The 14,160-nt window shown below is 38.3% G+C and overlaps 1 protein-coding gene across 2 annotated transcripts in view; it reads left to right on the forward strand.

Moving 5' to 3' along the window:
* The window catches only part of STXBP4 (syntaxin binding protein 4), a 74,162-nt gene extending 61,211 nt beyond the window's left edge, over positions 1-12,951 (forward strand). For both annotated transcript variants that reach the window (XM_068413204.1, XM_068413205.1), the window contains exon 23: positions 9,932-12,951. In XM_068413204.1, coding sequence (XP_068269305.1) covers positions 9,932-10,043 — 112 coding nt within the window. In that variant the 3' untranslated portion in view covers positions 10,044-12,951. The remainder of the gene's footprint in view (positions 1-9,931) is intronic.
* The last annotated feature ends 1,209 nt before the right edge of the window (positions 12,952-14,160 follow it).

The raw sequence follows: 14,160 nt of genomic DNA on the forward strand, positions 1-14,160 counted from the left end.
AAATTTTACTTATTAGATGATTAAGGCTGTTCTCTTGTGAGAGATTAAATTACTAATTTTCTAATAGAAATTCCTGTCCCAAATAGACATTTTATTTGTAAATCCCAGAAACGCAAAGGGGCTAATGAGCCCTCATAAAGTATCACCTACTTCCAGATGTGTATGTATGCACTTACCAGTCAGCTGGGAGGCATTAGGATGGGAAAAGTTTTATGAGAGGAGATTCATCTTGTTCACTTTTAAAGCTAGTCATGTGGCTGTTTTGGCCCAGGCTTAGTTCAGGTGTAACACTGAATGAGTTTACTAAATGTTGTAAGCACTATTAGAACAAAATTTCACTTTTGTTGTATGCTCTGGCGTTGAAGTCCTCATGGAAGTCACAGCACTGCAGCAGTGCAAACAGAAAGACATTGTATTCTATCATTGAATGGATTTTGTGAATTAGTAACTTCTGGGTTTGATTTTTAAATAGGTGAAAGAGTATGCATAACTTTGCTCTCCCAGTGAAGTATCATATATGCTAATTAATTAATGAATATACACTGGTGGTTTAGAATCACACAGGAACAGTATAAAAAAGTATAGCTGGGACACTAATTTTTTCCCAGAAAACCCATTATAGTTAATCTCTTCCATCCTCCCACTATGTTCACCTTTAACATATGGCAGCTCTGTATCATAAGACTGGCACCTAAAATTAGGTAGGGCCTTGCTATTCTCCCTCCCACTCTCACCCACTCCTTGCATATGTGTACAGTTTGTAAGGACCAGCTGTGAATTTTGCCCCTGTAAACACTGTTTTTCTAGCTTTTTCATAGGACTAGGTTCCAACTATTCCACCTTAACTGTTATTTTCCTCAAGAACATTTATCTTAAATTCTCCTGAAATACAAGTAAAGCTTCCCAAATATTTTAATATTTTGGGATCTTTTCCCTTAGATGTGTTAGGGCCTGCGATATTTTCTATCTTATACCAAAGGGTAAACAGTAATATTTGATTTAGGGTTGTCTTTCTGCAGTTTATCTAAAAATCTGAAGTTTCACATGGAAGCATTGTGTGCTTCAGTGTGACAAAGTAGGCAATGAAGGTGCTCTGATAGTATGCCAGAATAACTGAGAATAGAATTTAGTTCATGTTAAGTAGGAGCCTAAAGTCAATACTTGTAAAATAGACATTAATAAAAACCACATGACGTGTTCTGGTAGCTTTTGAAATCATACCTAACAAATCAGGCTTCCACTTTGAAAGCCAACACATCGTACTTACATATTTTATAATATTCTATTTTGTTTGGTGTTGCTTGGGAAGGAGCCATCATTAATTTTACTGAAAGCTGGGCATTCACAGGAACTGTTTATGATTTTATGACTGAACTAAGAATAGCAAAGCATGTGTGATAGATGAAGAACTTCTGTAGTATAAACATTGATGTTTTGTAGCACTAAAGCTAAAGGTATCATCATAAAAGGAAAATAAATAACAGCTGATTTTACTGACTGCCTGCTAAATTGAAAGAACAAAGCTGGTCCTTTGATAAGTGTACTCTACATACATCTACTGAAGAAAGGACCCAAACCCCAACATACTGAGGTGTGTTCAGCTTTGCCTCTGCTGTTCCATTCCAGTATATACTAGTATATTACAATATACTAGTTACCTGCAGGTTATCTAAGTAGTGGTTGGAGTGGCCCTTCCTAGAAGAAATCAAGTTCAAATCATAGCAGAGATGATCTGGAAGTAAAGTCCTGTATGTTTGTTTCAGCGAGTTCAGAGCAGCAAACTAAGAAAAACCATGATCTGCCGTACTGACATGCAACTGAAATCCCCCCAGATTGAACCCAGGACCAGCCCTGCTCCCAACTCCCTGTATAGTGGTAGGCAAGTTAATTGCACCAAAATTATCAGTTATCAAAATCATTATTGTAGGTGTTCCCATCTTAATAACCTTGATGTTTTGTGAGTAGGAATGGATATTCTGAGGCATGGAGCACTCTTTGTTTTCACTGAGTTCAAAGAAAAATGCAATTACTTTGCATCTCTTAAAGTTGGACCTTTCCTATTTTACATGTCACTCAAAAATAGAGGTTGCTTTTGAAAATGTTTCATTTTACCTGTCATCCTCAAGTCCTCCTATCTGAAAACAGAGGAAAATAGTTACATAGTCACGAGAAGTTGCAAATATTTAAATAAAACTGGCTTAGCACTAACCAAGTGCTAACTGTTATTACTGCTTTTTAATGTATAACAATCCAAAGCTCTCTGCATCCATCAGCTCAACATCAGTTCAAACTCTTTCAGATGTAGCTTTATGAATTTGGGTAATCCTGACATTTTGATTTCTGGATAAGCAACTTGAGACATCTCAGAGAACTTTTATTTTCACCAAGTGTTAATGCCAGCCATCTGAGGTACATGACTCTTTGCTGTGTCACAAGCTGGTCACTAGGAATAAATATATCCAGAAGTAACAGTCCTCTTCGAAACTTGTGCCCCCTTGTTGTTCTTTGTCCACAGTCACTGTTCAATGAAGAAAGACTTCTTATTAAAAGACACAGCAAGGATTTAGTGTAAGACATTTTGCTAACTAAAAATTCATTAAGACTTACAGCTGAGATAAGATTAAAATTCAAAATAATTTCTAAGGTTTAGAAATGATTTATTGCCAGATATTTGGGGTGTAGGGAAGTCAGTTTCTCTGATTTTTCACTGAAATAATTTTGCATGACTATAATGAAAATAACCTCAGATGTAAAACTAGGAAAGTTGGCATCGGATTTTATGATGCCATGAGCTTGTAATACAAGAATGTTAAGACCTTAAGCTGCTTTTGGTTGGGCAATTTTTTTCCTGAGAGGTTGTTTGTTTCTTAATATCAAGAACCAAAATGGAGAAACATTCTTTCAGCTTCCACAGATGCTGCATGCTCTGTCCAGGTTCTGGCCTGTCATGTAAGGCAGCTGTTAAAATTTCTTCTCTGAGAAAACACATGAAGCTGAAATTATTTTTTTTCTCTAGACTTATAAATCCCACTGAAATCAGTGTGCTGATTTTTGTTACCTCTCCTGGGTAATTTTACTCTTACGCTGATGTGATCAAAGGTCTAATTCTCACCTATCTAGTTACTTCTGTGAGTAGGACTGGAAATGTGAAAGTTCAGACTCCTATTAAATTTTCCTTTGTTAGGACAGGATTTGGCACTTGTGGAATAAGCCATGTGCACCGCTCTACACCATCAGTTCTCCTGAGAGCTCCCTGGGTTTTGGGAGAGCAATCAGAAGCAGAAAAATGCACAGCAAGGTTTTTTCAGTATGTGTTTCATCTGAAGCATGAGCCGAAGGCACCACTTAGGCTTTAATTCATTTTAGTACACACTTAGTTTAAACATAAGCCTTGAGCATGCTTGTAGGCTGTTGTAGAAAAAAACTTATGTGATCTTGGCCTAAATCTGCAACATCTATTTTATCAAGGTATCAGTCCCATGATGATAAGACAGGACTGATGTGAAATGAGCAACCTGGTCGTGCAATTCTTCACAAAACTAACACCGCTGATCTTTATGTTCTGATGCATTTGCAAATAAACTGCACCAGAATTTTTATGATATTCACTTACAGATGCAGGATTATGAGTAACTGCATATATTAAACCAGCACTTTTAGAGTAATAGCAGTTGGCTAATACTGGGCTGAGACAGATTGCGGGTTGTGCTTTAAAACTGTGATAAGTTTGGATATCCTGTCACTCAAACCTTTGGGCTTATTCAGCCTTGGCTCAGGTCCTACTGTTATTACTGTTTTCATTTTATATTGGGCCATTTGTTTATTGTTGACAATTTTTAATGATATAGCACACTATTTGGCTATATACATCTTCTTCCTAGTGATAACTGCCGTCTGAAATTGCTCATAGATTTGTCTTAGTAGACAAGGGTTTAATCAGTTTAATCAAGGAATAAATAGCAAGACTCTCTTCTGGAGTTTCACTTTATATCCCTCAATCTTTAATTTAATACTCAAGAAAAATCTGCAATCCCTGAGGGAAATACAAGAAACATTTGTGTCACCGTAGGACACAGTTCCATGAGGTGACAAGTGCTCTCAACGTATTACAGCTGACAGAAGTTAAGGGCACTGCCATCTTCCAGGACCTGCCGAGCATCTCCTGGGGTACTATTATATGCTGTATGTTCCTTTTGAAATGTTGCCTTGAAAGAGGTCCAGTCTTAAGCCAATTTTAACAAAAAGGGGAAAGAAAAAAAAGAATGTTTAATTTCAGATAATCTGATTTTGATAAAAGCAATACAAAACCCCTTCCCAAACTGCTTATAGGTTCCATGTCTGGAAACTGTCTTCCCCAGATGCTTTCAAGGATTGATTGATTATACTTGCATCAACTTCACTCAGTTGTTTTATTTTGTTCTAATTGCTTATCCACATAATTAAAATCCTTTAGTTATGGTTAAGACTGTTATTCCTTGCAGATCCTCCCAGCATTTGCTTTTCAAAATAGCAAGAGTTTTCAGTTGCTTGACTTGGTATCCCCTTACAGCGTTTAACATCTGCTTTCCAACCACTGGCATTTTCAAAGGAGATACCAAACATAACGGGTATCATGACTAGGTCTGCAAGTGTGTGCTAGCTCTGAGAGCTTATTTCGTGATAAACATTGGTGACGAAGAAACAAAAAATTAATACGTTTAAATTCATAAGGGACAACAGCAAAGTGTTAAAAGCACTGGCTGTTGAAAGCTGAGAAATAGTTCTGCTCCCCAAACTCATGCAATCCTAAATAAAATTAGGAATGCATTCGCAAAATGCGTCAGGTGTGGCACCAGTAACTACACATTATACTCTAAGTGATGTAGAAACACTGTCGGGTAGAGATGTAGAAACACTGCCAGGTAGAGATTTGAGGGCAACAGAGTTAGCACGCTTCCAGCATTTAGACCATCCTATGTACCAAATCTTGCTGTATAGTATTTGTCTAAACTCCACAATCACGGGAGGGGGCTGGGCTATAACTAAAAGGTCTGCAATTATCATCATCCCATGATCAAAACTTGTTAAACGTCTTCAGGAGTAGCAGCTCCCTGGTACTCCCTTAGATACTCCATTGCCACCTGCTGGCATGAGGAACGGTAATTCTGTCTCACCCTACCAAGACGTGATCTTCAAGGGGCCTGGTGTAAACTAGGACTACTCCATTTGTGTGCAGGATCTGTTTTGATGGTATATTTTCTTATGCAGTGTTTCAGAAGGTGCAAAAGAAACGCTGATCATGGCCCAAGAGACTTGTATTAGCAAGTTTGAGAAGTATGAGTAAAATAGAGATGAAAGAGCTGGGTACCTTCTCAAAGGTGCAAGATTTAGGACAGTGGATTTTAAAGAGAAAAAGGATCCTTGCAAAGCAAAAGGCTATTCCAAGTACAAGGGGAACAGAAACAGAAAGGCCCAACAACAAAAGACAAAGGCAGTAATTAAACCAAATTTTGCAAAGCTGTGTGTAGTCCCGCAAAGAGCTACACAGATTCTGTGCAAGAACAAGCAAGGAAGATGATACAACCTCTAGAAGAAGGATTAAGTTTCAGGATCTTCATTCAGTGGCATTGTTCTTTATTTTCCTGTTGCTCTGGCCCTCATTAGCCTCCAAACCACCACTGTGTGAGGGCTGCATACTAGCGTGTAACAAAGGAACGCAGTGTCCCCCATAGAGCTAGTCATCTAGCAGATGGCACACACTCCTTTCGCAGTAACTTCAGAACTTCCCACTGGGATACAAAAGCACAATATGGAATGTATTTCTGGGTAGTGTAGAGCATATCCCCTTCCAACACATTGCATCTACATCCAGCAGTGCTATTTGTTACATTTTTTAATGATTATTTCAATAACAACAGCGAAGGTACTAAAGGTTAAAGCCTTCAGAGCGCGCAGTTTCCCATGTCTCAGCCTTAGGGCTGTCAGCAGTACCACACTGCGACAGTGGCTTTGCAAACATTTCCAGTTGTGCTTTGGAGCTCAGCATCCTGCACCGTGACCTACAGCAGTTGTGTTGTCTGCAAGACTCTTCATGATTCCCTGTAAGGCTCCAGAGTTTGGCCCTAGTTGGAGAACACAATTTAAGGTGAAACGCATGTCTTGATAATGCTCAAAATCTAAAGAAGGTGCAGACATTTTTTCCATTAGTTTTTTTTCTTTGAATTATGCTTTTCTTAAAAGATTGTCTTGAGTTCTCATTTTAAAAGAAATCATTTTCCATGCAAAGAAGTAAGACCCATAACGAGGGTAATTATGATGGTATTTTAAATAATTTGCTACCACTTCTTTGCCAAAAAAATCCCTGTGTTCTCATGTTTTGCTTTTCCAAGCTCCAGAATTTGTCCTGCAATTTACTAATGTTAAAAAGACAGAATAAGCTACTGACATATTCCCAGATCAAATGCTTCTGTTTTCTAACAATAAATTTGGCTACCCTCCGATAGCAATGACTTGTCTGAAAAACTAAAAATCTTTAAAAATTGTTAATTGCTCTGAAAATGTGAAATTAATCTTTTGAACAAGAACATTTGCAAATGGAAGATGTTTTACATTTAGAATTTGTCATGCTGGCTTTCCAGTTATGCCTTTAATATTCAAAACAGTCTCATCAATTAAGCAAAACCTAGAGGTACATTTGAATTCCCTCTCACTTTTATTGCTGGCCCTAACACACAAATCAGAGAGGATGTATTTCTAATACAAGAATGTTCTGCAAACCAGTAAATCTGGGATTATCTGTTCGGACTGATTATGTCAAAGCTCTTTAGCCACAGCACTTTTGGAGAGCTAAAAATAAATAGCAGAGGGGTTTATACATTTGTTCTGTACCTAAATAATCTGTGCATATTGTGTGAGGCTGTCTACAATGTGAGACATGGTATCTGGACTTAATGTTTATTTATAAGAGTTCTTTTCCTAGTAAGGATTTTGGCAAAGGGTTTAAAACAAACTGTCCTACTAGAAGCGTCCATGGGATTAAGTCTAGTGCAAGTTTCAAAGAACTGAGTTCAAATAGGAAGCATTTACAGCACATTGACATTAGAGCAAAATTTGGCCCCATATATTTTGAAAATGGATGAAAACTAGTTCTTTCTTACCAGTGATTAAACAATGTTATGCCATTGAATATAGAAAATTACAATCCTGATTTCAGTGCCACAGTTCTGCACTGTTAAAGGTTGGGAGAATTTTTGCATTTATTTGTATAAGAACAAAAGTTCTTACAGCGGTTAACAGAAAGATAGGCATGCTTCATTTGCCTCCTGGTCCTAAAGTACGTAGGAGGAAAATCTTCCGAAGAATAAACACTTAACAAAGAATTTTTTAATTGGTTACATCAAAGACCTGTGAATGCTTTTCCACATAACTCTTCTACTCCTGTGCAGTTTCTCCCATTTCACAGGACTGATACTGCATGCTCATGAGCAAACAGAGCTAAGGATTTAGGTATGCAGCAGGTCAAGGCATGCTACATGGGGAAGTCAAATGGGAAAAAAAAAAAAATTTAAAAATAATTTTGTTCTTATTTAAATTCAGTAATGGATTGTTGAGAAATGGCTTGATAAAAGCAGGCAATATAAACACTTAAACTAGTACTGCAGGCAATAAATCTTGCATTGGCAGAGCTGGATTGGACAGAATCCAGTTCATTCAGCTCCCATGATTCTGCATGTATTGGAAGGAGTTCTATGTTGTTACGCAGATAAATGAAATCACATGCTGGGACTTTACTTTAGAGTGATATCTTCAATATTAAGCCATAATGACTGATTTTTTTAATTAAAAAAAAAATTGGTGGCATTTCCTAACAGTATAGAAAACACTGCAGAAAAATTCAGCAAAGACACTTTCCATAGTACATTTGCAAATATAAATATAATGTAAATACAAATACATCTATTTCCCTGTGTTGTGGAATAATGGGAATTATATTCTTGATTAGACACATTTCCTCTTAAAATGGAATTTTATTCACAAATTTCTCATAAAATGTTGTATAAGGACTCTCTTCATGTTGGCTATCGTCTGACTTTCTAAAGGTAAACGTTGGAAACTTTTGGAAAGTTGCTCTCTTTCCTAGTAAAAATGGTACATTCACTTTCTTAGAATGAAATTATTACTGTACTTCAGCATGGTCAGTATCTGCTGTGCTGTGTTTTCTGTAGCTACACCTTGTGCAGTAATATTTCTGTTTTAACTTCTGTGAAATTGATCTCTACAGCTTCAGTAAGGTGTGATGCACATTTTTGTAATGAAGGAATGGAGTCCATCCAGTGCTGTTCTGACCAAAAAAGCACTTATGCATTGCTTTTACACATAACTGGAGCTTTTGGGTTTGTTGTTTTTTAAGGATAAGAACTGAGGATATGGCCTTTATCTTCCATGTTTTGTTTTTCTTGCTTGGTCCTTACTCGGGCGTTGCTTCAATTGAAGTAGTGGCTAAATTCACAGATTACCAGTTCAGAGAGAGGTTAATCTTATTAATGCAGCTCAAGCTGTGATTTACATTAGCATCATATTTACCTCCTGGTGAACAGTATTGTTGTCCTCATCATATCCAACTTATTCTGAGCTCAGTATACTCAAATGAAAGGTGTGAATACAAGGTCATGGCATGATAGTTGACTGGAAAAGTGATCCCCGTACCCATAACTCAGTGTAATGGAACAGTGACTCATATTTCTACTTTAATATATCAGTTTCTGTAATGGGATATTCAAGAGAGCATTCCTGAAGACAGAAAGACAAAATCTGTTTTCACTCGAAAAGGTAAATCTAGAGTAGTTCCATCATGGCACTTCATATTTAATTAAACCAGTGCACCTGAAAGGTGAGTATAGGCATGGGCTTTAGGTACACTCTATGTTAGAAGTTGTAGGAAGAGCTATCTGTCTTTTATGGTGTATATTATATGTACAATATTTTTCAGCTAGTTCTTGTAATGAACTTATATTACAAAATTCATCTTTGCACTGACTTGACTGTAAAAACTGTGAATTTATTAGCAAGATTTTTTTAAGTGAAAAGAAGCTATTTCCTTTACCAAGAACACATTATTCCAGAAGGGAGAAGAGGCTGTGTCTTGCCCACACACAGTATGGCTAGCATGCATCCCACCGATCATAAGCTGTACAGTGTTCTCACCCCCTAACAGTAAGCGTATTCCATTTATCTGTCCTTACTGAGCCTTGATGAGGTTCTTTCCATTCATATAGGATCTTACCAGAAACTATAAAGCTTAGACTGCAAGTCAAATGTAGGGTTTAAGCCTTAAAAAGTAGTACTGACTCCCTTTTATTAGATGTTTAAAGGCTGTGGAAGCATGTCCGGAATTTGGTCTAGAGGACATGTAAAGAACATCCTTTTTTGGATTTATTCATCAGGCTTTTTCTGCAAGAAGAGGAATGGCTTAATGATGCTAGAATATTAGTTCATGGTCTAACAAACTGAGCGTATTTCTAGGATGTGATTCCACATAGGGTCAACTTCCTCTTGACCACTCTGCCCCAGCCTTTAACTGGTATGATGGCGATGTTAATACCTTGCTAGCTTGTTGGAGTTTTGTAAGACTTTGCTAGTCTGGGCTGTATACTGTTGCTGGGTTAATTGTCTACAGTTCTATTAACAGGAAATGTCACCAGTCTGTGTCAGGAGTCTTTTACAAAAGCATTCTCTCTAATGTATTGGGAAATGAGACCTTCAGTCCAGGTTCTAGCACCCAGAAGACTCCACATTTTGTTTGTAAAATCTCATAGTTAGCAAGAAAAAAGAGAATTCTGTATTTGAAAGTGTTGTAATTATCATTACAACTCCAGCCTCCATCTGGTATTTCTTGTTTTGAGATTGGTAAACCTCTTTTGGGTTGCTAATAGTATTTCTTGTTTCTTTTTAGCCATGTGACACAGACAACATCATGGATCCATCCCGTAACAAGCGCACTAAGCTTGCTTTGCTCTGAGGATGATGATGATGGAATAAAAGAGCTTCCTGGGTCCAAGAGCTGAGGACGTCTGTTGGCAGAAAGTAGTTTGTCTACTTTCCGTATGTTAGTGAGAAGATGCACACTTCTTAATCTATGTACTTTCTACTGTAATAGTACCTGATGATGTTTCTCCCCTTCAAGTTAGAGGAAGTTCTGCCAGTCTTTTGGGTGGGTTTTCTGATGCTACAAAAGATGCAGGTGTTGCAGAAGTCTCCCTTCAGTCCTTAATCTGTCCCAACTCAGTGTGCAGGGATCAGTCTTGTCTTAGGGCCCAATCCAGTCTTTTCATGACTTCTCTACTGGCATAACTCCACTGAAGTGAAATTTTCACAGCTTTGACCAGCACAAGAGTTAAGATTGGGCCATTGGGTGTAATTTCACATGGTAAATTCCAGGTAATGGTTGACTGAAAGATGCAAGGTGAGCTTTTCTCTTCTTTTAACCAATGCTAGTGAGCATAATGTAGATGATACCTTTTCTTTAACTACTGAAAATTCTTATTTCTGTGGAAGAAATTTGCAGATAAGTTTTGCTAACAGAAATTTAGCAATTTATTACAAGTATTGGAGTCCTGATGACTTTTAAAATACTCATTAAGATTGGTGGTTGGGCTTTAGAAAAATGAGTCTTTGATAAGTTGTCAAGTAAAAAGAAACAGTTTTGGTAGAGGACACCATATTCTGTCAACAATATGAGGCAAGAATGAAAATTATTCTACTTTTGTACTCTGCTAAACCGATACATACATGCATCAAATACTTCAGTGGAAGCTGTGAAGTTTCAAGTACAATGAAACCTGTGAAACCACCTCCAGGATCAGCAGAAATCAGTCACCTCCTCAAAATTGGTCTTTAAGTAGAACAAAATCACTTTGTACACATTGGTGATGATATAAGGAGGATAAAGAAAATGACGGGAGGTGCTAGTGCAAGCTAATGAACAGGTTTCACTGTACCTCAGCAGCACAGGATATTTTGAATCTCATTATTCACAGCACAACGTATGATGTCAGCTTTGTCAAGTATATGATAGTATGCTACGTTTTTCTGGAGGCTCTTTATATATGTGTATGATACATACGGTAGGTGTTGACTAATGAATGACAGACCTGAAACTTTGCAGAAGCACTGATGAATATGGCAAAGGAAAACCCTATCTCTGACCTTGAGTCCAAGAAGGAGAACAGGATTGTACCAGTGTGAGGAAGGCACAGGCTGCCATCTGCATTTTTCTGAGCCACACACCTAAGGACTTCAGAACCACCCTGGAAAGGTTTGGGCACACTTCTGCACTCCAGCTCACCTCTGTTGGCCGATACAAAGGAATGAGGCTGTGCAGTCACATTTTTTGAGGTCTGTCTTCAGCAGGTGTGGCATTGGATGTAAAAATCCTTGTACTCTGAGGAACAGGTATAAAGACCAGACTTATTTGCAGTTCTGGTGCCTCTGTCCTTGGCATTACAGAGCAGTGGCAAGTCAGGCACACCGTAGCTGTTGATCCTTTTGAATTAAATATAATATACCTTTTTTTAAAATCCAAGTCAAATCTCCTCTTTGAATAGCAGTGCAGCCATCTACTGCATTTGGCCTGTGAGCTGTAGAGCACATCACCAAATGTTCTTCCTGGAGGAGCACAGTGCAGCTCACAAGAGAGTGTTTTGCCGGCTTTGCTGGAAGTAGGTGTCAGGATATATTGAATAAGCAAATACGAAAAATTTGTTTTGTACTTTTAACTAGGTCAGAACCAAATTATCCATGAATCTACACAGGTGGTGTGGATTAGGAAGAAGAGCTTGCTCAGCAGACCCACAGTAACTTATATTTCTAAGAAAACTTCTCATAGCAATAACACATAAATGCTTTAGCCATATTTTGCTCCAATGGCTCCTACATGCTTCACTGCCTCCTTTGCATTCCTGGAGAACACAATCTGAAGGGACAGTATGTGTGCTTCGGTTTCAGGGTTGGACACTGTAGAAGCATTTTTATTTAAATCCCTTTTCTGAAAATGGCACAAACTCACAACCCATAGAGGATCTAGAATGTTCTGAATTCCTTGCAGTATTTGCTGTACTCTTAGTAGTCATTTGGATGCTTTGTGACAGGCCCTTTCACTTCATACTTCCATGCTATCCAGATTGCATGTAGGTTCCAGTTTTCCAATTCTGTTCGAGAGGTTTGAATCCCCGCTTGACCCTCGCAGTCTTGATTTATTCTGCTTGTGGCTTTGTGACAGCTAGCTGGGGGTTTCAAATAGGAGAAGCTATTTGGGGACAGAGACTATGGATCAGGCAGGCTGCATGAGTGGAGACTTGTAGAGACCTAACAGCAGTTTGAAGCTGTCCTTGTGTTTGATGAGCCGGAGGAGGACAGCTATGCACACACCGCTTGCCCTTCCTGGGGACTGGTGATGCTCTGAGCATGCAGTGCCCAGGCTGCTGCGCACGGGAGGGCGAGAAATCGAGACAGAATGTTGGCGTTCTGCCTGCTCTGCTTACTGCCTCCGCCCACAGCTGAGCACACTGCAGAAACTTGGAGACTATTTCTCCCTCTCTCTTATAAATTTGCCTAGAAATTAAAGATGTTAGAAATAGATCTCTGCATCTATCTCTCTCTTCCCCGGTAAGCACTACCTCTTCAGATAATCTGCTAGCTCAAATTCTCCATTATTGAGACTACATTTTCATACCTACAATCTCCAAATGTTCTAATCTATTTTTGTATGTTGGCATACTTGTTTCCTAGGTTATTTCTCTCTATCTCCCCTTGTCTCTTCCTTTCTGTGAAATAGTTTGTGAAGTTATTTTGATTAAGCTGAATTCTGTATATTGAGAAAATGGTTCTAGGATAACTTAAAAAGAATTTGTAAAGAGCAGTTGTCAAAATACACAACACTGTAAACAACTTTTCATTTTTATTCCAGAATAAAAAAAAAATAAGTGGAAAATAAATGAAAGTGCACGTTATATCCTTTTTAAAAATAGCGAAAATACAGTTTTATAAGGGAATGGCCACAGGGCCATAAATGGTTCCTGTACCTCTATTTATTTTCCATGTAAAGGTGACATTGTGAGAAACACTGTTCTGGTACACACTGGTGTTAACCTTTACCTCAATACTTGCACCACACTGCCCTTCAAATACTGCAGATATTCCAATAAATTTAAAATGGCACATTCTCGCCTCAAAGCAAATAGCTTAACCCAACTACCTACACAGGCATATTAGGTACTCAGCAGGTGCACAGCCACGCTGCTGTATAACGGCTGCACTGGAGTTTTCTACAGTAACATCTATAGAAAAGATACAGCTATTATGTAAGCAAATACATAAAGCCTCTGTAGATTTTTATGCTCAATGGAGGGGAAACAACAGTTGCTATTTGCACACAGACATTTAATGCAAAGCAAGGACCATCTTGGACACAGCCTTGCAGCACTAAATCTGTCCTGACACCAATTTCATTTGGAGCCTTAAGGACTCACAAGGGTTTGCAGTGGTGCCAGAGGCCGCGCAGAGAATTTCACTGTAGTTCTCAAGTAGTGTTATTCTCAAAGGATGATCCTACTCGGACTTTGTCTAGAAATACCATCCCCTTTAAAACCATAACTGATGCAGACTACCGTTCCTCTTTGTACTCAAAAACATCTGTGGTGGCGGAAGTCTCTTGTGTAGTTCAGAGTACAGATTTCAGTGACAGAAAGTACTTACTACTTATGTAATTAAACAGTACAAATCGCTTCTTCATCTACTCGGGCTGTGCACGTTACTGAATGACTCTTGCTTACTTTCTAGAGCTGTTGCAGGCATGTTAATGGGGCAAAACCCCAATGGTTGGCCAAGGAGGGAGAGAGAACAAATCCTACTTTTCCTGCTCTAACATACAATTTTTCAGAATTACCAAAACTCGACTTTTAAAGGAAGCTAAAAAGCAAATCAGGCTTGCTACAATTCCTGTGTAGGTCTCTGTGGAGCCTCGCCTACTTTACTTAACGCTCCCCATGGTCGTAGTTTAATGGTATCCTGCCTAGAAATCAGCTGGAGGCTTTAGCCTCTGCTGTAAATTAAGGAATAAGAAATTACTTACACTAAAATGAGAAATACAATAAAATAGGTGTAATTCCTGTAACTTGTCCTTTT

This window comes from Nyctibius grandis, chromosome 15, assembly GCF_013368605.1.
Source record: "Nyctibius grandis isolate bNycGra1 chromosome 15, bNycGra1.pri, whole genome shotgun sequence".
Lineage (NCBI taxonomy): Eukaryota > Metazoa > Chordata > Aves > Nyctibiiformes > Nyctibiidae > Nyctibius > Nyctibius grandis.